The sequence below is a fragment of the Hirundo rustica genome, chromosome 2 (assembly GCF_015227805.2).
Source record: "Hirundo rustica isolate bHirRus1 chromosome 2, bHirRus1.pri.v3, whole genome shotgun sequence".
NCBI classification, from domain to species: Eukaryota; Metazoa; Chordata; class Aves; order Passeriformes; family Hirundinidae; genus Hirundo; species Hirundo rustica.
In genome coordinates, this window is record NC_053451.1 from 57,859,111 (window position 1) to 57,884,768 (window position 25,658).

The window sequence follows — 25,658 nt, forward strand, 5'->3', positions numbered from 1 at the left end:
CCAGAAAAAGAACCTTCCAGAAGGATGTGCAACTGAGCTTATACTTCTTGCAGTGCCAACAGACTGGCAATAACTAATATGATCAGCTGTAATAGGAGACTATCCAGCTAACATGGTTATCCAATTACCATGCTCACTTTCATTATGCAATTAAATGCACCAATTAATTTTATTAACTATATATCTCAAACATTTCTAAGTTTTTCTTAGAAACTTCTTAAAAATTTTTAAATAATAAGATTCCACTTCCAGGATTAGTTCTTTACTCTGAAAAATTTTTGAAACACTTAAAACTATGAGTCTTGTTTATTTTACTGGAAGAGAGTGATATTTCTGCAGTACCTTATGGATATTTGTGATTGATTAGTTTCCTGTAGCCCTTTTTTATTGTTGGTTTTGTGCAGTGATGAGAAGAGGGAAAGCAGATGGGAGCATGCCCCCCCGCGCCCCCCCCCCCCCCCCCCCCGGCCCTTACTAAGTTTTGGATGTCCCAAATGTTGGAATTGAAATTTAGAAGCTGAGCCCCTTCTGCCAGCCTGGCCCAGGAGATCCTGAAGGTTCTTTGTCCTAAACTTTTCCTGCAATTGCATATACGTGTGTATGTCAGCAAAATACGGCTATGACAGTTTGGGATAGAATGAAAACACTTCTCCTGGAGTCCGCTGCCTGCAATGCTCTGCTTTACTAAAACCAGATATATTTGTTTCTCCTCATTGAGATCACATGATTTGAAACTGTTTTCTCCAAACTTAAAGAATACTTGAAGCCATATTTTATTCTAAGCTCTTCCACCCCAGCCTTTCTGTGGGATGTAGTTGCTGAGAGGTGGTGTTTGACCATGGCCTGGCACTTGTCCTCAAGGAAGGGATGTGCAGCATACACATTCTGTTTCTGAGGTGTTTTCAGGATGGAACATTTCAACTTGGGCTTTTTGGTTCCTACAAGCAATCATGACTTTGAGCAGCAAAATCAATAGCAGGAAAAATTACAGTAACAAAGCACAGGAAGGAAAAGGGAAAACAAGTTTCTTGGGGAGAAACAAACAGCTCAGGGGGACTGCACAACAGTGCAAGAGGAAGTTCCTCTGCTCAAACCAGCCTTCTGCAGCTTTCCTTGTCAAATGGTGTTACAACAAACAACCAAACCACCTCCCCTCCGCACCGTCTCGGCACCTTTACCCACAGATGTCACATCATGTCACAGCTCATGCAAGGCACCAACTTCAGCGCTCTGCAGATCCTACTGATAGGAAATGTGGTTCCTGGATGTCTTTCATTTCTCTGCTGAGGTCTCACACAGCAATGTCTCACCCAGCCAGCAGGGAAGCTAGACAAAAGCTGTGTGTGCCTGGAAGCAGCAGCCCTTCTGTAGCAGATATATGTTTACCCTCTGCAGCCCGGGTACCTCACCTCCATTGCTTTCATCGAGTCATCGAGTGTGTATCTGACTCTCAGAGCATTGCTCATTGTTCCTAAGGCCAGCAAATATCTAATACTGAATCACAGTCGGTTATAAGCAGAACGCATATACATTCAGCTTTATTTTGAATGTTACTACCAGTAACTGCAGCAAATCTTAACCTGCACTCAGTTAAAAACTTTTAAATAAAAAATTTAAACCTAGGGTTTTTGTTACTCATAATTGATGCAGAGAATAAACCAATTTGCAGTTACTGCTTAAGGCGCTGCAGGAAGGCGCACAGACATTCTGTTGGTAGGCACAAGTATTTATTTCTAAGAAGTATTTCCACATTTACAGACCTATTTTAGTTTAGATTTACCCCAGGCCCCATTTCAAACAGAATCTGCACCCCTGAGTCTCCCAGGTTGCCCTAAACCCCCTGAAGAGATGCACGATGGTAACATAGATTGTTCAAATGAAAGCTTTATTCAGTATTTCATATAAATTCCAATTCAAGAGCTTGCAATATTTTGTAATTGCAAGTGAGAAGAGAAACCAGCTGTTTAACTTAGCAGACATTACTCATAAACTAAAACAAATGCTTTTCAATCACCCCAAGCAAGCCATTAAACTCCAGTGTTCCAGCCTGTGGTCTGTACAACACTGTCTGCTGGTTTTTAACATGGGCTATTTATGGTTTTATCAAAAAATCAAATCTGCTTTTGGGAATTCCCCAAATTCTCCAGGAATCTCTGAAATCTGGGTCTCTGGGAATCTTCTTGGGCAAATTTAGCCTTTTTGAGATGATAATTTGCAACACTTTTGCTTTGTATGGAAATTTTTGTATGGAAATTGAAGTTCTATCCTGAAACATTTCACAAAGCTAAACCTGTTAATCACACAAATGGTTAACACAAACTCTAAGTTAAATAATTTAGCAGGTAGAAGGTAGGGGCACTTAAGAGGTAGATAGAAGAGGTCTGGCTGACAAACCAGAACCGAGGGGTTGCCACAGTTGATAGAAGGAGCTATAGAGACAGCTTTTGTTCCAACAAGCAAAAGGATCTAAAGGCTGCAAACCCTGTATGAGGAATGGAACATGTCTTGGGAAAAGGAATGATCAAGGAAATCAAAAGAGCACATGTAATCAAGTCTCAAAACAGCTTGTGTGTTGTTGGAAAACAGACAAGGTTCTTCAAGCACAGTGCAAACAGGCAGCAGAAGCGCTCGTGGGAGCCGGGACCTGGACACAACGGTGGCTACAGAAGAACATGAAGCTTTCTGGAAATCTCAGCAGAGCAGGGGAGAAGGTGAAGGAGGACACCAGAAACACAGCACAGTGGTGATAGAGATTTGCATATCTGGGAATACCAGAGGAAGACAATTTGAGGAAGACAGCAATAGTAATAAAAGTACTAAAAAAAGGGGAGACACAACTTAAAAAAACAAAGAAGCCAAGCAACATGAAATTGTTTTTTACTCCCTTTCTGAGATGCCAAAGTTTGCACTGAAATAAAATTTCTTTCAGGGAAGAAAAAAGAAAAAGGAGAAATATTTTTATACATGCACAGGTGAGTGAATTTAACTAAGATCCATGTCATGGATCATCAGCCCTCCCACTTCTAAAACTGCATATTGGAACTGGATGATGCTGCAGGCACAGATTTTATCTATGAAGGTCAAACAAAACTTTACCCTATTAGCAAAGTGTGGATTTCAATCGACAAATCCCCAGGTGAAAGATTAAAATGTGTTTTAGCCTAAATCAGAACAAAGATTACTCTATAACATGGGTAAAACAGCAGTCTCTGCCCAGTTCCCGTCATAGCAAATAACCAACAATTTTTTTTTTTCTGTATATGCAATATATTTGCTTCTGAAAGCATCACCAACTTCAGGCAGGCCCTGCTGTAAAAACACACACAAGTCTTATGCTGTGAAGCTGCTGCCTTTCTCAGCAGACAAGGCGGATGAAAACAGGCAAGGAAAGAAAAATACAGAGCAGTGAACTGACTATCTCAAGACCGCACAGAAGAAATCATCATCAGAAACTGCTCCGACTCCCCCCTGCTCTCTGGGTCTCCTCATATTGCTCATAATGTCTGACATCATATAAAACTCAAGGAGCTTGCAATAAAAACAGGCAAGCAGATAAAAACACTCTGTCTGATAGAAAATACATCAGCCAGAAAAGACAACGCTTGGCTGAAACAGTAAAAGGAACATTCCTTTGTCAAAAGCCAGTGCAGCCCAAAGAAGGGTTAGCAGATGAGGAATGTAACTGTGGCAATACCTAGAGGGTTCCTATAGCAAATTCCAAGAGCAGAAGAGTCTGCAGGGAGATAGGATGGAAGGGAGGGGATCTGGGCAAAACAGATGTCCTGGAAAAGCAACGTCTGCCTTAAATCTCACACAAGACAGTATTTTTGTATAGAGCAGAAAATATTTGATTTAGATATACAGTAAGGAAATTGACTGACAGCAAGGTGCAAAATTAAACAATGGTTTAGAATATATCAAAATTCATTCAACTGGCCCTTTTTATAACTTACACTTAAGAACAAAGAATTAACTGGTCTCTGACTTTCAGAGGTAGTGGGGAGCAAAGTGCTGTATTTCTGTGTGAAATGCAAGCTTAAAAAGTCACATCAGCTAAAACCACATGTATGGTATTTAAACTAACTTTACTAGCTGTGAGCAAAGAAAATTTTTAATCTTTTTTCCTAATGTTCTGGTTTGTCTATTTAACACAATACAAAGACCTTTGGTTCATATTACAACGAACAGCAGCTCCACAAGGCAACAAGTTCTGAACACTCATTTTCAGATGTCTTTAAACATCTGCTCAAGAGATTTAGTTACAGGTATCTTAAATCACTGCCTGTGACCACTTCAAAGTGACAAAACATTTTAAAGAAAAGATGCTAATATTTTGGGAACATCACTAAAAGGGGAAAGCTATCCTCCTCAGAGGACATTAAAAGTGGAGCCTACAAGAAAACCCTATATAATTTGATAAAACTGTACTAATAAAAACAACTTTTCAGAAATCATAATGAAATGCGTATACTTTAGGCTTGGAGTAACCGGAGGCAGATGAGTACAGCAGTACAAAAAAATGTCTGAGAAAATAAAGAATTGTGCTTGAAAGGAAAGCATGACCAGCTGGTAAGTCAGCAGCTGGCAAAAAAAAGGAGCAGAGAGAATCAGATGTAATGGTAAGTCACTGGTAAGGGTGCCCATGGCAGACAGCACGTGGGGTCATGTGAAAAGCAAATGAGGTTTAGGGATGTATCAAGAGTTACTTCCAATATCTTAAGGGAAGTAGTGCTGACATCATACATGGCCTTAATCAAGGTGAACTAGCCCAGGGAAATCCATCTAGGCAAGTGTAGTCCAGGCAGACTCAGGCTGGAATGGGTGAAGAGAAGCACTGGTGGGACTGAAGATGCTGTCATGCAAGGACACTGTTTGTGATTTCAATGAGAGAAGATATGATGGATTCAATATGAAGGAAAGCTACTTTGCTCAAGGGCAGGACTTGTGTAAATTGGAAGAGTAAACTGGCCACAAACACAAGGAAACTTCAAGTTAGAGTAGGCTCCTGAAGTAATGTTCAAGTAAGAAAAAACCCCAAAAAATCTGATTAAGAAACCCTCTCCTTTGAGTACATGTTGTATATTCCTGCATCTCAGACTTTGAAGCATCCTGCATGTGTCCTGCATTGCTAAATGATAATCCAGGGTGAGATATTACAGTAAACTTTCAAATTTATCAGAACAAACATCAGACACAATACACCAAACCCTGTGGAAGCCAAGAAAACACATGAGATTAAATACAATAATTAATTCTCTTCTAAACATACAGTAAAAGTCAGGGATTAGAAAAAAGAACTTCCACTGTAATGCATAATAAACCAGATTCCCTGTCTTGCACTCCATTTTCAATTGATCCAACAGATTAATAGTTGTTTTCTCAAAGAAATTCAAGTTCAGCAGTTACCAACTCTATTTTGCTGGACTCTTGACAACTGCCTTAGATGTATTCCTTTTTTTTTTTTTTTGACTGAGACTATCCTGACCAAAAGGACCATGAGATTTAAGAACAGAGACATAGTTTTTAAGATTCATTATCTGGACCTTTATGGTTCACTGTTTGATGGCTAGAGAAGCAATGAGTGCAGCTATATTCTGACACACACAAGAAATTTAGCATCCTGGTGATGCTAAATGCAGACCAATCCCACCAGGTGAAGAAATCAAATCTACAATCCTTAAAAAAACATCTAAGTCATCTTGGACTCTACAGCCATCAGCTCTGCTGATCTTTCGGTTTCCTCCCTTATGGTACTGAGAATGATGAAGCTTCAACACACTTAGGCCCTCTCAGCTTATCAAACACTGCAACCATAAAACACACTTTGTATCAACAGAAAAAACACAACCACCTCAAAAATGGTCCTGTATGCTGTGGCAGGGCCAAGTCTCTAGAGTATGTTTTCATTAAAATATCAGGTAAATGGGGTTTTGCTAGGAAAGAGACAAAAAGAAAGCAAGACTAAAAAAGAAAACTTGATAAGTAAAAGGAAGGAAAGATTCAAGTAGACAACAATAAAGCAGGAAGACATCACAGAATTGTCTACTCCAACAGGGGTGGCTCTGGTGCTGTTCCTACAAGTTAGGATTCATCAGGGTTAAATCTTCTGCAGAGGTTTAGTACATTTATCATGCACATAGGCAAATAATTCTTCAGAACATCATTTGGAATGGGTGGCACTGATGTGACTAACTCTCCTAAAAACAGCTTCCAAATGATCAGTTTGAAATGTTGGCAGTCTCACCACCCACTCTTGCAAGCGATCAGCCGAAGGTTAGTAAGCACAATATTTTACTCATTAGTGGAGAAACTACACCACATAAACAATCTTGGAGGATGATAATACCCTCTAGTATATTCTATTGATCCAGTTCCTCTATGAAAATAAAAGGTCTGCTTCATTTTTGTCAGAGAAAGGATTCCTAGATTCTTACACACTTAGAAAAGGAGTAAAAAACCTTATGAAATGTATTTAAAACAGCACACACAGAGCAAATAGAAGTTGGATGGCATGGTTAAACTAAAGAATACATGTATTTACAATATTGCATAAGTAATTTAACACAAAGTTCCATTCCAAAACCAATCACATCAAAATAAAATAAAAAAATATTAAACTCATATATATTTCAATACCTATAAATCCTTAACTTCTATCCAACATTTTCTTTATAAAAGCCTGTTTAAAATATTAAACTTTCAATTCACTCTAGCGTAAAGACTCTAAAATGATTTGGTAAGTACTACTGATCACTCAGTCTCTGTCTTAAGTTTCTAGATTTTCCATTTTCAAATTTCCTCTTCTTAAACGTTGGCACCCCTTCTGTCAGGTCTCCAAGGGAGGTGACTGTCTTCTCTTTAAATATGACTGTTTCCTCTTCAGGCTCCTCTAGCACTGCAGGTGCTACATTGTCACTCTCTGTGCTTGGAAGCTCCAGGTCCACTTTTTCACTGGGAGAAGAAAGGAATATAAAAGGGTAAATCTACATGGAGAAAGCAACATGGTTTACTGCAGACAGCGACAGCTATTTTTATTTGACAAAACAGCTTTGAGCTAGATGCACTCTTCTAGTCATCATCATGACAGGCATCAAGAAAAAACCCAAGTTCTTTGTTTCTTTGGTGTGGCCTGCCATAAAAAGTAACAAACTAACACCTCATTCTGTACAGAACTTACAGCATGGCCCAAGCACTCATCCTGTCAATAGTCCTGCAAGAGGTAACAGGGCTGTATGTCTGTAAATTTAAGAATATTGAAAGACAGTAGACAGTGAGTTATAGCAGTGGCTCAACAACATTGAGTTGTTTTTCTCAAATGTCCATCCTGAAGGGACTGCATGACAGGAGAAAGACCCAGCTTACCAAATCAGACAGTGACCCTAAGCTGGGAGAGGAGGCTTTGGAGAGCGGGATCACAGCAAATACTGAGCCAAACAAATCAAGGACAACAACTAAAAATGACCTATCAGTCTTAAGAGGTCAGCAGCAAAACATTGTGTTCCACAAGGATAACCCGTGGCACAATTTTATGATGGAGAAGAACTGAAGAGTTGGCAGAAAGTTACCTAAATCACAGGTATCACACCAGCACAACGCTGCTGCAGATATTGGCTAATCCATTCAAGAATACTCCTGTTACTACTGAATGTTAGTCTAATGTCAGCTCGTGTCCTACACCCAGTCTGAGGTTCCATGCTTCTAGAAAGACATGGATCTGCTCAAGCACTCGGACAGAAGTCACAAAAATGATGCAAGTTAAGAAAATGCAATTGTTGCAGTATCCCAAAAATGTTAACTTCCTGGAAGTGGTTGGCACTGTGCCTAGGCTGAATTTAAAGTCAGTAATGAACAACTGCATTTGTCTCATTGACACATGTATTCATCTCAAGCCTGTCTGTTTAAAGATCTATCAGGTTCAGTGGCTGAAATCACTTTTTACTACACAGTGGTTTCCAAAAACCCAAAAGAATTTTTCAGCTCAGGCGTCAAGGAGCAGTTTAGCTGGTCCAATTCAGGAGGTGTTACGTGAACATTATCATCTCCAAGAAGTGCATCAGTGCTTGACTCAGGATGAGCCCTGTCAGAAGTCTACCCGCTCAATAAGGCTGGAGAATGGAGTAAGCAAAAGGAAGAAGAGTCTTCATTTTCCAAAACCTATTTTTGCAAGACTCCTTGAAGGACCCACAAGAAGAAGCTGACAATAAAAGACCACAATTCACAAGGTAAAAACAGAAGATCCACCTCGGGCATTGTGCAGAAAAACAAAACAACCCTTCTGATCAGACACACTTCATGAAAACATCCACAGTTCATTGGTCTGACATGGCGGGGTGGGAGAGAGAGAGAGAGATCATAGGAGCTCCTGGGGCAGCTGAATGAGATTGTTGAAGGAGACAATGTTAAGGAACATGAGCTTAGAGTAACAACACTTAAATATTTGATACACAGCCTCTGAAAAAACAGTGCATGACTATGATTCTTAAATCACTTCAATTTATTTTGTAGTCATGGTGAAGTTCTACGCAAACCCCAAAACACCACCTCTAGCTGCAACGAAGAGCTATTACTTAAAATAATCAGTCTGAAAAGAATTGGTTTTGGGCAACATTTCCAATCACAGTTGTGCTAATTATGCCAGAATTCAGAGGAAAAAGCTTCAGTTCTTGCAAAGAACATTATGAAAATAAGGATGGTAAAAAGATACTCACCCTGCTTCTTCTTGTTCTTCCCCTACTTCCTTAAGTGCTTTCCATTTTCCATAAGGGTTGGTCTTGTTGGATTCATCACTAGAGGTTTCTTGGGAAGCTGATGTATTCTCCTCTTTATCCATGGTTTCTTCTGATTTAACTTCTCGCCATTTCCCGTAAGGGCTTAACTTTTTAGCTTTAGGAGATTTTTTCCCTTCCTCTGATTCTTCGCCATTATCTCCTTTCCTCTAAAGAGGAAAAAACCCATCTTAAGCAAAAAAGCCTAAATAAAAACATAATGTAGCTTTATTTTACATCTTTTATTTGCTATTATTATTATTATTATCATCTACTTATTATCTACTACTCATGCTTTTCAACAAAGAGTAACTTGAAACAATAAATTCATATAGTGATACAATCTACAAATTTTTCTTCTTGAACTTTATAGATGGAAAAAAAAAAAAAATGTTACAAGAAATTTAAGCAGGAAAATCCCATCTACCAGGGCTGAAGTTAACAAACTTACAAACTCACTTGAAAACAAAGCTTAGCATATCTTAAAATAAAGAGGACAAATTTCACATGCAACTTTCTCTACATGCAGATGCACACACTTACTGCTAATACCTGGTAGCAGTTTATGATGATACAGTGATACAAAAATATGCATTTTTCAATTAACACCTGCCTAGGAATACATTTTGTATTTAAACTGTCTCTGTTCTGAATTACCAGCTCCTGGAAAACCACCTAACCCAACTAGAGACATTATGACATCCTTTATCTCAAGCTTTAAAATTATGTTTTAAATTTATAATTGATACAGTTTTTGTACTATGTGCTACTTTTTTTCTCAATTTAATAAGGAAAACTACAACCATGCCATTTTCGATCCAAAGCATTCCCTGAAGGTCTATTGGCAGTCACATTTACCAATGAAAGGTTGAAGTCATCCTCACATTGAAATCCAAACCATTTTGTGGATTATTTCAGAGAAATGACAGTGACCTTTCTCAGAGAGCATCTCATGTCTTGTAGAATTCAAGGTACTTCTGGTGTGCTGGAGGAAAGATCATGCTTTCTACTCTGGAACAGTGCCACTAATGAGCCAAATAATTGAATAAAGATTCATTTTATTAAGAAGTGCAAAATTTTACTTTCAGTCACGTGTTTTACTCTCATGTCAGTAAGTACAGCCTACCACAAAACAAAAAAGGTTCAGTTATAATTTTCTAGTATAAGATCATATATGTAAAGTAAATCTGAAGAAAACTTACCTTGAAGTTTCTTTCTGAACTCTCTGCTTCATTCTCACTATCTTCTGAGTCTGATTCAGACGTTGTTTCTGCAGGCTTGTCACGTTGACCCTTCTCATTTGAAGATGAAACAAAACCATCCGGTTTCTCCCATGTGGATACTGTCCAAGACATTTGAACAAACACATTATTTATGCTTCTCATTTTGATTTGTTACTGCTTTAACGACCTTTTAGAAGCAGAGCTGCCTTATGCAAAACTACAGCAAATATTTTAGCAAAAAGCTTTTGCCTTTGCTTGGTACATTTGTTTTAATAACCATAATCAGAAAGATAATGTTTCTTCCCAGCAGAGACACAGTCAGGGTAGCTGAGTTCACTGTTGATAAAGCTTGTTTTAATTAGCTCTTACAAAAAACATCACACGTGGTGAACCGTGACCCACAGGACTGTGGTCCCTCTCATCCTTACACAGGACAGACAAGTAAATTAATTGCCCTGTAGACATGCCTATTTGATTTGAGCTGTTTGTTGATTACAAGACAGGATAAAGCAAAGAATGACAACTGCAAGCTTCAGGTCTCCAGGCAGCTAAACCCTTTTCTAGTGCTACTTTTCTTAGTAAGGTTAGGTCTCTAATTAAAAGAGCTCTCAAGCAAACAAGGAAATATAAACATCAATCTGAAAAGACATGGAAGAACATACAGAATATATCCTGTACATACACATATACTGTCATTTTCAATTTAAAAGTAGTATTCCAGTAAATACACTGAGAAGAAATATTCAAATAAAAGTTGACTGGTCTTAAAACTGGTTTTAGTAAAAATACAGCAAAAGTACACCAACTTTCAGTCTATCATTTTATATAAGCTTTCAGATGTAAAAAATCTTATTCTTTTTCCTAACTGCAAACAACATAACATGTAAGTGCCTGGATGTATCTTGAAGATGTAAAGAGGTAAGAAACAATTAATAATATTGCATGAACAGCACAGTCTGTTTAAGGGTACTGCTGTCACCTGGCTTCATGTTAGTAACTGTGCAAGTTCACTTTCCCAGGTGCCACATAAAGAGTGGGATAGGTGCAGCCTCCCAGACTCATAGCACCAAGCCTGGAGCCATCAGTCCCCTAAGTTACGTGTCTGACATGAGACACTTGTAACTACATCAGTTAAAAATTTGTTTTGTCGTCAGAGGATGGGATTACTGTTAACAGAACAGAGAAGTAGTTTTCAAAAGCAATCCCAAGACACTTACTTACAGCTATATAAAAATGAGGGATCAATTTGAAATCTCAAAAGCCAGAATTCTGCCAAATGTGATGATTAGAAACATATTCTTCACAAGTATCATATGTCCATGAAGTACTTAAAAGAAGAGCAAATATAGGCATAAAATGTATCTGAACTTGGAAGGCAATGTATCAAAATAACCAACATCGTCTTTCCCTTTCAAAAGAAATTGCAAATCATTTGGGCAGAGGAGTGGCCCAGTGAAAAACTGAAAGGGTTTGTTTTGTTTTTTGTGGGGGATATATATTTTTTTTTCCTCCCCTATTCTTGGCATCATTAGCAATGCCACTTCATACCCAACTTCAGAAGAAAAACTCATAGCCAGCATAAAAACCACTTGCTCTCCAGAGAGGCATCATTGACCTTAAAATGATTCAAACAGATTTAGAACAGATGCTATTCTGAGGGATTCACCACAAAGTTCCCCATGTAGGGGAAAAAAAGTGGAAAAGAAGTAGGAGGTAAGATTCTGCACTTTCTTATCAATGCTATGTCAGCAAGAGGAAAAGTTTAGGAGATTCTTAGTCAGTTCTACATGCCTATCAACATAAAATCCTGCCCCCTTCTAGTTTCCAAATTGTAATTTCAACATATATGTACTAAAGAGGAATGCCTAGTTTAGAATTACAAGTTGAATGGCCAAAAAAACCTCTGAAGCAAAAATGTATGCACACTGAAAGTACAGCCAGAAAGCCAGTGCTGACTTAAGCAAACATTTTATTTCAACTAAGACAGCAGCTTAAAGATACAAAACTTAGTAGAAGATGTAGTTATTTGCAAAACAAAAAGCTTTTCTGAAAACCTTCTCTCCTGAAACACAGCTTAACTGGAAATAAAGTTCTTCTTACCTCCAGTTTGTGTGTTATAGTAATAGGTATGACCATCTTCAGTGACACCTTCCACCCACTCTGCTCCCTAGGAAAAAGATACAGGAGCTCATGAAAAAAAGTTTCCAGGATCAGCCAAAGCATCACTTGGAAGTCTATTCAACCCCTGAGTACTTTTTGTCTGTGATCATCTTACTGGTTTAAAGCTTGAACCCCTAATGTTGTTAGAAAGTATTCCCTTTGTCTCCAACAAGACAGAATTCCATAACTTAAAATACTGCAAATGCACCTAACACAATTATTTTTCAAACAGTGGATAATTATTATGATAATAATAATAAATGTATAATAAATGTTGCCATACTGTTTAAATTTTTATATAGGCTGTTATTTTACATGTTTAGGTTTTCTCAAAATATTCACCCCAAGGCTGTAATTTCCTATTTGTGTCATTGTCCTTAGTGGAGACTGCTGAAAAATCTCTCAGGGAGACTTAGGTCTTTGTGAGGGCTACAGAAAACTAGTACCAATAAATTTTACCACAAATTAAATATACACAAATAAATTAAATTTTATCCCAAAACTGAACATTACAACAAATAATTATAGAATCAAACTTTGCATGCCAACAATTTTACTTCTTTACTAAAGCACCTATTTCAACAATGCACTCTTTTTCCCTACTGATTAATAAATAAACATGAAATGTGGCCAAACGTGTTGGTATATCTTTGTGGATACGTAATTTGGTTTTTGTGTTTTTTTTTTTTTTTTTTTTTCCCCCCCCAGAATCAGCTACAACTATATAACCAGTCATTACCCATGCCCTAACATCTTAAGAAATCAGTTTTCATCCCCTCTTAGACACACAACTGCTACTCTGCTCCTTAAGTACCAATACTGCCAACTCTGTGTTGGGCAACTTCACCATACATTATTTTGGTATTAATAAATGTGTGTGTGTACACAGAGATATACAGACAGGCTTTTGCACACCTATACATTTGTATAATACTCTTATTAAAACTTCGGGTTTTTTTAATAAAAACACAATACAATCAGAAGTTAAAGTTCTTGCACCCACTCTCTAAACACACAAAAAAAATTGTACTGGTAGGTTCAGAGCAGGCAGAGGCAAAAAAGCCTTCAGAATCACGTTTTCTCAAGGTTTTGCCCTCAGAAGTTTTAGTGTGCTGGTTTTGACAAAAGAAGCAAAAGGAAAGTTTAAGTATAAAGAGGTTAAAAAAACCCAGTCTTAAGTATAACCCATCTTTTTTCTTTTTTTAATTAAATCCTGAGCATTTGTAGACCTGTTGGTTAGAGGTTTTCAGCTAATATCTGCCACTAGGCACACTGAGTGTCCCATGACATAAATGCTAAGAAGCACACTGTCAGTCTAACTGGTTATAGGCAGCCTTCAACATACCCCCTCATTACCCTGTTCTCCCCACCTCTTTCCAAGTCTGAGCAAAACCTCATGTGCTGTGAAACCAGGAGGGCTCCTGGCACAACATATTGCAAGCATGCCCTTTAATTTCTGGGCAGTGAGTCCTTGTTAGAGATCTGGAATGTTCCCAATATCCTTAGCTCAGACTAAATAAGGGAGCAATCAAATGCTTGTTTTTAGCCATAACGAAAATAACTCAAGACAGGAGGAAGTCACTGAGCAGGGTGAGGGAGGAATGGCAAAATACAGCTGTGTGGTGTTAGAGATACCGGGGGCTAAAGGTGTGTGCTTCTGATACGGCTAGGATGAGCTAACTTCAAATTGTTGCCAAGAAGGGAGTGCCTTCTCCCCCTCAATCTGCTCTCCCCACATTGGCATTTTTTCTGATTATTCAGAATGCTGATAGGAAGGAAATAAGCCTCCAAAGCACTAACCTAAACTCTGATGCCTCCACTGCCTGAACTGGTTCACTGTCAGGGTAAATATGTACCAAGGACCACACAAGATTAGTTTCAGAACCACGTCTTTCAGCGGAAGGCTACAGTAAGTTGTAACGCTGTGCCTTGACTGGAAAGATAAAGTTGAAGTGCTAATTAACAAGCTGTGCAAACCCACAGGACAATTGAATCAGAAAGCCAGAGTAGCACACAATGTGATGATACAGAGCTACAGAATGTCAAGCACTCTGAAAACACCAGTTTTTTTTTGAACTCTAGTGTAAAATGCAACATTGGCAAACCAAACAAAACTGACATCAAATTAAAGCGTATTTATGACACCTATCTTGAAAACAGGAAACGTAACATCACAGGAGCGTTGGAAAAATCCTGTTTTTAATGCGGTGTAGCACAAAAATTCTGGAGTGGTATCATGGGAAAATCCATTAATCGTAATAAGAAATTTTTCTGCCTTTGGACTATTCTGCAAGTTTTTCGGTGCCTCAAATAAAGAAAATTAAGCAATGTACTAAATTACTAATTTTGCTGACTAATTGCTTGCATATAGGTTCCATGATCGTAAGAAACCCAGTAAAATCACAATTTATTATGAAATTGTATCAAAGCAAACAAAAAAAAGGCCATTCTTTTTTTCCAACTACCTGACAATGCAATCTCAGTGTTGCCTTAGATAAAGAAAGCTTAACTACTTCAACTATGTAATATTTAGTTTTCAAAATTACATTTCATTCAAAAAACATTTAACAGAATTTATTCAGAATTTCCCAAAAGCTTCAATTGTATAGGTTGAAGCATAAAAGAAGTATATTCTGTAGGAACCCAACCATCACTAATTACGTCTCTTCCCTTGACAGACAAATAAGCCAAATGGGATTTCTATAGTAGAACTGCAGTTTATTATAAAAGATTCTACAAATTCAAATCATATTTTCCTAAGTTTATAAAGTGGAAAAAAATATCTTCCTCAATCAGATGACTTGCAGATTGCTTAGATTCTTTAAGTATTTACAAGGACAAAGAAAAATATGAATGATTTGATTACCGTTTGTGAGTTTTGAGAGTTGCCTTGGAATCCTTTAGGTTTCTCCCACTGTGATTCTTAAAAAACAAAAGCATATTTCACATAATCCATTTTGGTTTATATTTAATAATCTTTACTAAAACAGATATAAAGGATATGACACTGCTGTGTGCACACATATTAACAAATTATATAAATATATATACACCATGCTGAAATATGAATAATCCTTGACCAAACTATGGTGTGATCAATAAACCAAAGTATCATAATTACAGTTGGCTTTACTGGAGCTAACAACCCTCCAGACTCTATTACTATGCCTGACACAGAGATACAGGCCTTATGGTTAAAAAAAATAAAAATTATGAAACAATGAAAGACTACAGTAAATACTAACATCAGTCCTTAAATTTATAAGAAACAGTTTGTAACATTCTCATTAATCATAAAGGAGGGTTGCTTCTATGTTCTAAAGTAAATCACAACATGCAGCTCCTCAAAGAAAAGTCAGTTAGATAAATCCTGTAAATGTGGAAAGACACAATCAGTTTATCTCACATTCCTGATCATAAAGCTTCTTCAGGAAGAACATGGCTACCTTTGTGTACTTAACCTGTAGCAGGCTAAACATTTCCAGAAATTGCAGAATTACTGCATTCTTCCATAATTAATCAACAGCAAAACAGTCTGAAATTCTGGATACCCAAGACTCAAATGTTAAATACCAAAACTCCATCTAAGTGTTCATATTTTAATTAACAGCATACTACTGAAAGAGCAGAGAAGTAAAAATATGCAGGTAGTCTTTTCTCACTTATATTCAATATTTGTATCTGCACTTGCTCCTCAGTAGCTTTTACCTCCAGTTTTTGTGTTGTAGTAGTATGTATAGCCTTCGGGAGATAATCCTTGCACCCACTCCTTTGTTTCAATTTTTGGTGACATTGAGGCATCCCGAGGTGTCTTTTTTTTCTTTTCTTTCTTTTCCTTCTTTTCTTTCTTTCCTTTAGTTTCCACTGTGTTACTCTGCGTTTTACTCTGTGTTGAACTGGAACCTACATCATCTTAGAGAAAATAATATCCTTTAAAAAAGAGCACTATTCTGAACTTTAATATTGGTCACCCTTGCACAATAGAAAATAGGAAACTTTGTTCTTATGAATATTTTCACTAGTGAGCAAAAAATCATTAGTATTATAGCAGGTAAGACTGTATTAAAAATGTTGCTTTGTACCACTACTATAGCATTGTGGCACCATAACAGCATCCAAATTTAAAATGAGTAACAAAGAGAAAAATCATAAGGACCAATGAACAGTAACTAAACAACGAAAGAGAAACTAAAAGAATTACAAAAAAGACATCGCTACAGGAGCCTGAAACTACCAGCTTGTTTTTAAAGGATAATATATCTTCAATGTAAAGAACAAAGGTACTTGCTGAGCTGCAAAACGACTTGGAGATTCTCATCTCCACTGTTTCACACCACTGGGAACCCAGCCTCTCCTACTCATGGGAACTTTTGCCTCCAACTGGCAAAAGTGAAACATAAAATAAATCAAAGGAAGCTGCACTGCTGACTCAAAGCACCAACTACAGCCTAACTTTCTGTTATCGCATTGTTTAATTTTTCTACTCCAAAATCGATCCATGGATCAGGGGACACCATAGCTATGAATACTCTGCATGGCAACTTCTACTCCTGGCAATTTGCAGACTCCTTTTTTTTTTTCTTTTTTAAATGTGCAACAGTCCTGGAGGCCTCCTCTCTCACTTCTAGACCTAATTTAAGATAAAGGTTTCCTATTCAATATTCTTTCAATTCTGTCTTCAATCTTCTGGAAGCTCTATGAACTACCTGGCTTAATTCCAAGCCTTTTCATATCCTCTTGATATGCTTTCATTGCAGCCTCCTCCATTGCTGCAAATTCTTTTGACATGTTTTCTTCTTCTTTTGCCTTTTCCAAGCTTTTCTTCTTAATCTAAAACAAAACAAAACCCCAATAGAATAAATTAAACCAATCTGATGATGAAAGAGAGTAAAAATAAGCATTTGTGCAATTAAGATATTTGAGTTACCTCACTAATTCTCTTTGCCACATTTTCTTTATGATTCTTTCCTCTTTCATGAAAGTCAATGCTCTTCAAAGTAAGAAAAAAACCAAGAAAAGTAGTATGTATTACACAATTTTAAAACAGTTCATTTTAGTTACTTAACATTTAGTTGGACTAATTTTAGTTGAACAAGCCTAAATGTAACCTGTTTTGAGAACACTACAGCTGTAAGATGGCTAGAGGAATACAGGAACACTGAGAAACATTCAACAGAGAAATTATAAGATCTCATAGTTTGTTTGTAAGATTTTTTTTTTCCAAATAATACTGCTCAGCACATCTTAGAAACTAATAACAGGGAATCTGGGTTCTCTCTTCATGCTATCCTTTCAAGTATCATCACAATTTTTTTTTCCCCTGTTCTCATGCAAACTTTTAAAAACCATATGGATTATTAGTGTTCCAAGTATTAGCTACTGCCCTTAATTACATTACACTACACTTCAGAAATATCTCATGAATTTAAACTAGTGTGCAGGTTCAAAAATCTGAGAGAGAAGGAAGAAAAGGCAAAGTGTAAGAGTTGGATAACTACGGATAACAGAACAGCCTGCAAGCCAAAAAGCTGCCAGAAAGACTGAAGGCAGTAGCAGCTGGGAGGTGTTCAGCAGCTCAGGTACAACAGTGGCAGTTCTTATGTGGTTCTCACATAAAACCATCTGTGCTCATTTGGGTGTTCAGACGGTAGATGCCTAAGCCTGGCCTTTGCACAAACTGATGTGCAGAGGATGCACATCCTGGAATGATTCATCTTGTTTAGTGACAGACTTTACAAGTTGCTCAAATCCTTCCCTTGACACGGATTTCTCTGCACTTACTCGGAGAAGATACCTGCAGTTCACCTGAGCTAGGTATCTTACTGTAAGCCAGAGGAACCTCAGCTCTAGGAGTACCCCTGGCATCCAGTCAGGAATGCAAAACTTACTGCTAAGGAAGACACCAATGTGTCTAGTAGTCTGCAAAAGGCATCTGCAAGTCTGAAACGCCTTTCTGTAACCCAGTAATGCTTCTGTGGGCTGTGTGAAATGAAAGAAACCTGCTTTAAGAGCTCAGAGCACTGGCTGTACTGTGCCTACCACATACAAACAGTACAGACACCAGGTTTTGCTTTCTACTTGCACATGAAAGCGAAGGACAGGCACAGACAGTTTCAAGACAGACCAATTGTTAAGTTACAGAACTTGAAGAATAAGCAAGGTCAGATATTTAGTCCTTATCTGTACTGCCAGGGAGAACAGCACACACCATCTTGTATGTGGGTATCTGGCTCTGATGTAATATATTATAAGCACAGGTACTACAAAGGCATTTTTATAGAACAAATCTCATGCATCAACAGACTAGTATCAAAAAGTGATGTTTAAAGCCTGTAATTCAAATTCCTAATATTTCAAATAATGGACATAGTATGGTAGACCATCGTACAGGTCTGTTGTCTGCTATCCAGCACTTGCAGTAATCGCAGAATTTTTTAGGCTGAGATTTCCAGTAATCGGCCCTGGGGAAAGAAAAAAAAAGATGTATAATCTGAAACAATAACCAAAGCCACAGGTTTTCATATATATTTATATATATCTTCAGAAACTAAATTTAGTCTTCTGTGGGTGATTAAATACTAAGAGTTTGATTTTCTTCTTTTTTTTTTTTTTTTTTAAACAATTCTGGGGAGCCAGTAAGAGTAGCTGTATTAACAATTGTGTCTCATAAAGTACAGTTCAGTATCGGGATTTTGATCATTGGATCTCCAAAAACTGCAGAATTTTTACAACTGAGGCGGTGCTGTAAGAACCAGAAATGTGAGACCAAGCAAGCCAGAGATAAACAAGCAGCTCTAGATATCCCATTTAAACGTGGAACGGTCAAAAAAGTGCAGCTTGCACTGTTTTTCGTAAAAACACTGGACACTGTATACAGTGAACTCAGCAACACAAAGGTGCAGCTCTGGACAACGCTGAGCTACTGTGGGGAGTGAATCCTGGACCAGATTCTGCCCTGTGGGGTCACAGACACAGCAGTAAATTGTTTGGATGTTTCGGTGTAAAAATGTAGGAATTCCTGAACCATGTAATTAGATACATGGAGGAAACTTGGGAAAATTCTTCAGAGCTGAAAAGTTAGTATATCAAAGTATTTAACAATAAAACTAACAGCATCTAATGGTTGTTTCTTCATCAAAGAACACTTTCTAATGCCAGATGAGACCTGTGTAGAAGCAATTCTATTTTGCATTGGCTTGCAGCAAAAGACACAATGCTTTGGTTCACCAGAACATATTTAAGCAACAGACTTCTAGGTTTTTAAGTTAAAAGGACAAAGAATGAGGGACAAAATTTAAAAAAATATTCACGATTACACTGAAAACATCAGAAAAATTCAATCTTGTCCTTTTGTCTGAAGACCACTGTACAAAGTTCAAGGAAAATACTTCAGACATTCTTAATCAATAAAACAAAAACTTCTTCTACGCACAACAACAGCACCCTCAATTCTTATGGTAAGTGTGAGCAGATCTTTAATTACAGAAACAGGCCTGAACAACTCAACTCCTATAATTTAAGTGAGTATCATAATACACTCTCTCACCAGTGCTTCACACAAAAATACAGTTACCAAGATGCTATGATTATTTGAAAGTCTGAGTACAAAGGATGCACTCCGCAAAAATGTATCAACCTGTAAGCAATAGTGTGTAAGCAATGCACAGCTTTTCAAGCAATTTCCTGGAAATCTAGAAAGAAGCAGCTGGGCTTTCTCCAGTTTAAACAGAAAGCTGCTCATCCCTAAATGGTGCTCTTTAGAACTGTGTGATTACTTAGTCACACATTTAATTAAAAGGGGTTTTCTGAGACTTATACCCAAACATACTGGGGCAAAGCCTGAGAAATCTAATGCTCTGGCTGGAAAACCAGCTGAGTGGGAGGGAGAAATTCTAAGCTCAGAAACACCTCAAGATCCTTTTTCCTGCTTGAACTATAAATTGTCTCTAAACCCTTTGACATGATCTACATTAAATTTCCAGCTAAATGCAGGGTTAAACTTCCTATGGCAATGGACCAATTTTGACAGAAAATGTAAACTGTATAAAAAGCCTCACTGCATGTTTTGGATGTGCAAGAACCTCTGCCTTCTTCCAAGTTTAACCTGAGACAGGAGGCTTTTTCTCTTCAACAGAATCACATTTAAGTGCTAAAATTAAGACTGTACAGCTGTACTGACCACAAGTCAAAACCTGAGAATTTGATGAGCCATATTTTCACAGCTCTATTTTACACCGATTTCTTTCCTAAATACTGCTGGTCACCACATCTGTTGCAAACCACAGTAGCAATACAGGGAGTAATCACTCTGGAGCACCTCAGGGCACACCTGTGACTTCTGTACAAACCCACATCTTGATAAACGTCTTCTGGCTTCATCTCCTAATGGTTTTCATAAAAACTGGAACTGTCTCTCGACTGTTATATATAAAATAAATGTTAATGGTAGTGTGCACAAATATCCTAAGAACCTTAAATCCCGTGATTCATGATTAATGAAATTAATTGTGTAACTTATTACCTCAATTCTGTGGCTTATGAGCATGAGGAATCTTATATACCAAATAATTCTCCTAAAGATTTGCTACTTGAGTTCACACCGCTGGAAAGAAAAGAGCATGCTCAGCTGAAGTATCCATCGAATAACATCTACCACTGTAACAATAGCAGAACCTGCAAAGTTCCAGTGGTGCTGCAATGAGTGCAAACCAAAGAGGAATATTTGGAAAGGACCAGCAACTGAAGTGAAACCTCATTTTACTGAGATGCTACAAGCCCTTCATGGGCTCTAGTCACAAGTCAGATCCATGACAATTTTTTAAGTCTGATTGTTTTATCAATCTGACAAATATATGCTTGAGAGTAGACACTCTTAAAGTAGTACAGACGTTTTTTATTCTTGAGTAATTGTGTACAAGTCATGGGAAACAGTTATTTTATAAAGTCGTTGCAGTCAAAATGGTACAGCTTTTAAGACTCCTTGTCTTCTGCCAGAAATAAGGTTGATTCTTGTTTTCAGCTCTACCGCTGAGCCAGCCTCTTAAGGACTAGAAAGTTGGCCAGCATCAGTGCAACTCCCTTTCTTCCTTTCACTAAAACAAAGAGACAGTCTAGATCTAGTACATCACGTCTGCTTTATCAATGTTTGCAGAGCTGATGTTAACACTGCCCACCTTTTGCCAGGCATGGCTCCCAAAAGGGAGCTTGGTGACACAGACCCAGAGAGGTGTGCCAGTTTTACTGCAAAGCTCCAACTCAGGGGAAGGGCTCTGGACCAAGTCTCCTTGAAGCCTGACTTTCCAGAGCTGGCTGAGCAAGTCAACTTGATAGCCTGCTACCAGGCAACAGGGCAGCACTGATACAGTTGGGTACTGGGTAACTTCTGGACAAACTGCTGTAGACCCACGCAGACTTGGAAATCCTATACTAACTCGCAACCATTTGTGTCTCTCAAGAACAGTGATTTCCTTTCAACTTTTACTGGTTGAAAGAAGCAGAATGCACAGCATTTTAGGGGGCTAAAGGAAAAGGAAGGGAAAGGAGGAAATGAACATCAAGCTGTTTTTTTTTAAATTTGTGAGATGACAAAGTCTTGGCTGCAAACAGCAGAGTGCAAATTGATCAATATTAAAAATTTTCAGATTTCTGAAATTAATTTAAAACATCAGAGTGAACAAGAAGACAAGAAAGAACAAGTACCAACTCTGCTTTAACAATGCCTGCCCCATTTGCCATTCCAAAAGATATGAAAATGATGAAACTCAGAGAGAAAGCACTGAAACTCAGGTATTTATATTCTGCACAACACATTTCTTGAGCCAGGAGAACCACACAGCCTACGCTGCAGTGACGAGGTTACACATCCCAGTGCAGGAACATGTTTGGGAGTATGCAAAAAGGACAGGTTCAGGAAGTAACCTGCAGAGTAACTCAAGTACTGAGGTGGTTCTGAACACAATGAAAAAGAATTTTATCATACAAACAAAATCTGGAAGCATTTGCTTTGAATAGCTCTGTTCTAAAATATCTGACTTGAAATCTGGAAGCGATGCAGGGGGTTTGTATCAGGGATGTATCTGTCCAAATCAGAAGCCCCCGGGGTAAAAAACAGCCCTCACGGGTTCAGCAGCCTTCTTTGGTTTGAGCATCCACAACCTGCAAATACTTTATCTGAATTTAACACCTTACAGCTTTTTGCAAGTTTGAGCACTGAAGAGCTGCTATGTGCATCACTGCCTTGAATACACGTTTGTTGGTAAGATTCAAGTTCTTGACTATACAAGCATATTAATTCAGTGTAGATATTGTGGCTGTTCTATAACAGCCACTCAAAAGGACAGAATCTGTTATTATTTCTGAACAATATTTGGAAACACTATTCTGACTACTTCTGAACAAAACTAACACTTCTGTAATAGAAAGAAGTAGAAACAACCACAAAAGAATAAAAAAATTTCATGTATTTCTGTACAACAGACCCTCCTCCACACTGGAAGCTATTCCAGAACACCTATTTCTAATTCAAATATCCCAGTATTGGTGAGACCTAAAATTGCATTGCTAATATTGGCATAGAAGATCAAAAATGTTTTCTTGTACTGTGAAATAGGTCTCAGTGCCACGGCCCCTAATGACTCACACTCCTCAATAATTTACAGCAGCTCTGCTAATTCACAGTGTACTAATGGACCCTAAAAACTATTCTTAAATACCCTTAACTTTTTTTTTAGAGGTATGTAAAAATAAAGAAGAGTATCCCTGACATGCGAGTACACGGGACTGTCCTTCTGCCTAACCCCAGCTTGTTGGCTTTCCAATAGATCACATAGTACGTGGGCTCCTATGAGAGTAGAACCTGATTGGAGTTTCTTCCACATGAAATATGGCAGTTCTATGAAGTGCTTTGCCCTTCTGGCTCTCAAGTCAACTATATTTTTTGCAATCCCTCTGTAAATTCTGATTCACAACACAAATGTCTGCTTCTTGTTATCATTATGTTAGCCCCGTGTGAACTACATACCAATTACAATATCCAATGGAAGACAGAGTCTGCAGAAGCTGCTCTGCATGAATCTGCTTTGCCAGACCTCTACAAAATTGTAAATCACAAAATTGCAGAACCATTTAGGTTAGAAAAGACCTTTAAGACCGTTGATTCCAACCCTTAGCCCAGCACTGCGAAATCCACCACTAAACCATGTCCTTAAAATGACACATCTATGTGCCTTTCAACTACCTCCAGGGATGGTGACTCAACCACTTCCAATGCCACAAATACTTTTAACATACAAGAGTGCACAAAGATATCAGGGAAAACAGCCTTCTGCACGTATGGAGCTCCCATTCTCTAGGTCATCTCCTCTAACTTCAGTTGTCTAAATAGTGAAGTAGAGTTGTCTCAGTTCTCCCTGTCAATAGATGGAAACTGTTATCTCAAAACTAGCACTCTGCATCCTAAAGAGACACTTGAGAAGCACACTGAACTCCTCAGGTGCGCGTTTCATCCTTATACAGGGAACCTAAAGTGAACTGCCTGAGTCAGCTTTCAAAAGTTAAGTATCTGAAGTCAGGGATATCTCCTGAGAGCAGAGGTCTGCTGCTGTAGATGCAGAAGAAGGATATGGGCTATGTCAGGAAGAGTGTGATAAGAATTAAAAGAGAGGAAAAAAACAGCAACATAAATTGGGTCAGGAATCTGTTCAGGCATAATTTTAGCAATTACTAAAATTAAGAACACTGCTGTACCTAGTACCAGTCTGCAAGGCAGGATCACACAGATCACCATCAAATACTGCCCCACAGACAGACCTCTAGAGAAATTTTTGACCAGGCTAAGGTGGGTGTTTTTTTTTCGTTGGGTTTTTTTTTTTTTTTTTTTTTTTTTTTTTTTTTTGTTTGTTTGTTTGTTTTTTGTTTTTTGTTTTTTTCAGCAAAGAAGTTAGGATATTTTGAAAAGTAACAGAAACAAGCAAACAGACATACCATTTTATACGCCATTCTCACCTAACAAAGACAGTGGCTTGGATTTTTACATATCCCCTTCCCCCCAAAATGGTCAGGTATCAACACAAATTTCCTAATTAAAGACTTCAAGCAGGTCGTGATGACCAGGTAAAATCAAAGCACGGACAATTTTCTCCCTCACGCTTCTCCCAGAACCAAAGGTGGAAAAGGAGGCCGCAAGGTAGGGGGACCTGGGAGAGGGAGGAAGGGAGGCCGGGGGGACGGAGAGAGGGGCCGAACGGAGTGCGGGGGAGAGGGAGGGAGAGAGAGAGCGGGGGCGAGAAAGGGTACAGAGAAGGGGTGCAGGGCGAGGGGCCACGGGCCCCAGATGCCCCGCAGCCTTCCCCGCCCCCCCGAGGGACGCCGAGTGCCCGGCCGGCAGGAGGCGAAGCTGCCCGGCGTGCGTCGGGGCGATAAGAGCAAGACCGCGCAGCAGAAACAAACAACCTGAAGAGAGAGGCATGGCGGACGGGAGCAGAGGGACAGTAAAACACCTCACTCAGCGGGGCGGGGGTCGCCGGCCACAGCCGGGGCACGGCCGCAGCCCCACCGGTCCCGACCTCCCCACGGCCTGCGAGGGCCCGGCCCGGCCCCCGCACCGCACGCCGCCATCCCTGTCCGACCCCGGCTCGCAGGGCGAGGGGCTGTGCCCGCTCCCTCCCGGCACCCGGCACTCACATCGCCGCTGCCCCGGCAGCGCCGCCGCTCCGCTCCGCTGCCCCGCGCTGCCCTCCGCTCGCCGCGCCGCTCGGGTGGGATGGGGCGGCGCCGGGAGAGGGAGGGAGCGCGGCGACGGGAGCCGGGAGGGCTCAAGCCTCGCTCTCCGCCCCGCCCTTCTCCACCTCCTGCCCTCGCCCGCTCCTCCTCCCTCGCCCCCGAGGAGGCGAGCGCTCAGCGGGCGCCGCCCGGACAGGGAGAAGGAGCCGCGGCCGGCTCGGTGAGTGCTGCCCGCCGCCCGAGTCCCGCGCTCGGGGGCACCCGGAGGCTCAGCCGCCTCCCCTGCGGCGGGGAGAGACATCGGAGGCTACGGGTTCGAGCCCCGCCGCCGTCAGCGCCCCGTGCCGGGCGGTCCCTGCCTCGCAGCACCCTTGGGAGATGGCAGGTGTGGGGCGAAGGGCGGTGACAGGGTGCGAAGGGGCTGGGGAGGCAGCGGGCCCGGCTGGGCGGCAGTACGCTCCCTGGGGCGGCGGCCAGCGGAGCCTCGTCCCGCCGGACGCGGCTGCCAACTTTCTGGGAGTTCGGGATGGCTCCTGCTGCGTGCCGGCTTCACCTCCTCCTTCTCCCCGCTGCCCCCGGCGCCGCCGCCCTGCCCTCCCTCCCGGCCGCCCGCCTTTCCCGCCGTCGTGGGGCCAGCCGCGGCGGCGGCGGGGGCCGGAGAAGAGGGGGGGCCAAAGGCCGGCGCCGTCCCGGGGCGAGGGGGGACGGGGACGACACGGTCACCCTCGGGCGTCCCCGGCACACTGGCCCCGGATCGCCTCCTCCGCTGCTTCTCCCACAAGTAAAACTC

The 25,658-nt window shown here is 40.0% G+C and overlaps 2 protein-coding genes across 3 annotated transcripts in view; one reads left to right on the top strand and one right to left on the bottom strand.

Annotated features, from left to right (window-relative positions):
• Positions 1–1,864: 1,864 nt before the first annotated feature.
• WBP4 (WW domain binding protein 4) lies at positions 1,865–24,889 on the bottom strand. Its single transcript, XM_040054595.2, has 10 exons — positions 24,830–24,889; positions 18,537–18,609; positions 17,076–17,138; positions 16,855–16,978; positions 15,857–16,060; positions 15,015–15,070; positions 12,089–12,155; positions 9,968–10,107; positions 8,709–8,935; positions 1,865–6,951 (listed from the first exon to the last, which is right to left on the bottom strand). Coding segments are annotated over exons 1-10 (1,164 nt in total). The 5' UTR covers positions 24,832–24,889; the 3' UTR covers positions 1,865–6,743.
• Positions 24,890–25,022: 133 nt separating this feature from the next.
• ELF1 (E74 like ETS transcription factor 1) overlaps positions 25,023–25,658 on the top strand; it is an 88,042-nt gene continuing 87,406 nt past the window's right edge. The window contains exon 1 of one of the 2 annotated variants that reach the window (XM_040055705.2): positions 25,023–25,088. The gene's annotated coding sequence lies outside the window, so the exon portion shown is untranslated. Of the gene's footprint in view, positions 25,089–25,164; positions 25,254–25,658 lie in introns of those variants that run through there. The other variant, XM_040055709.2, reaches the window with a different exon arrangement.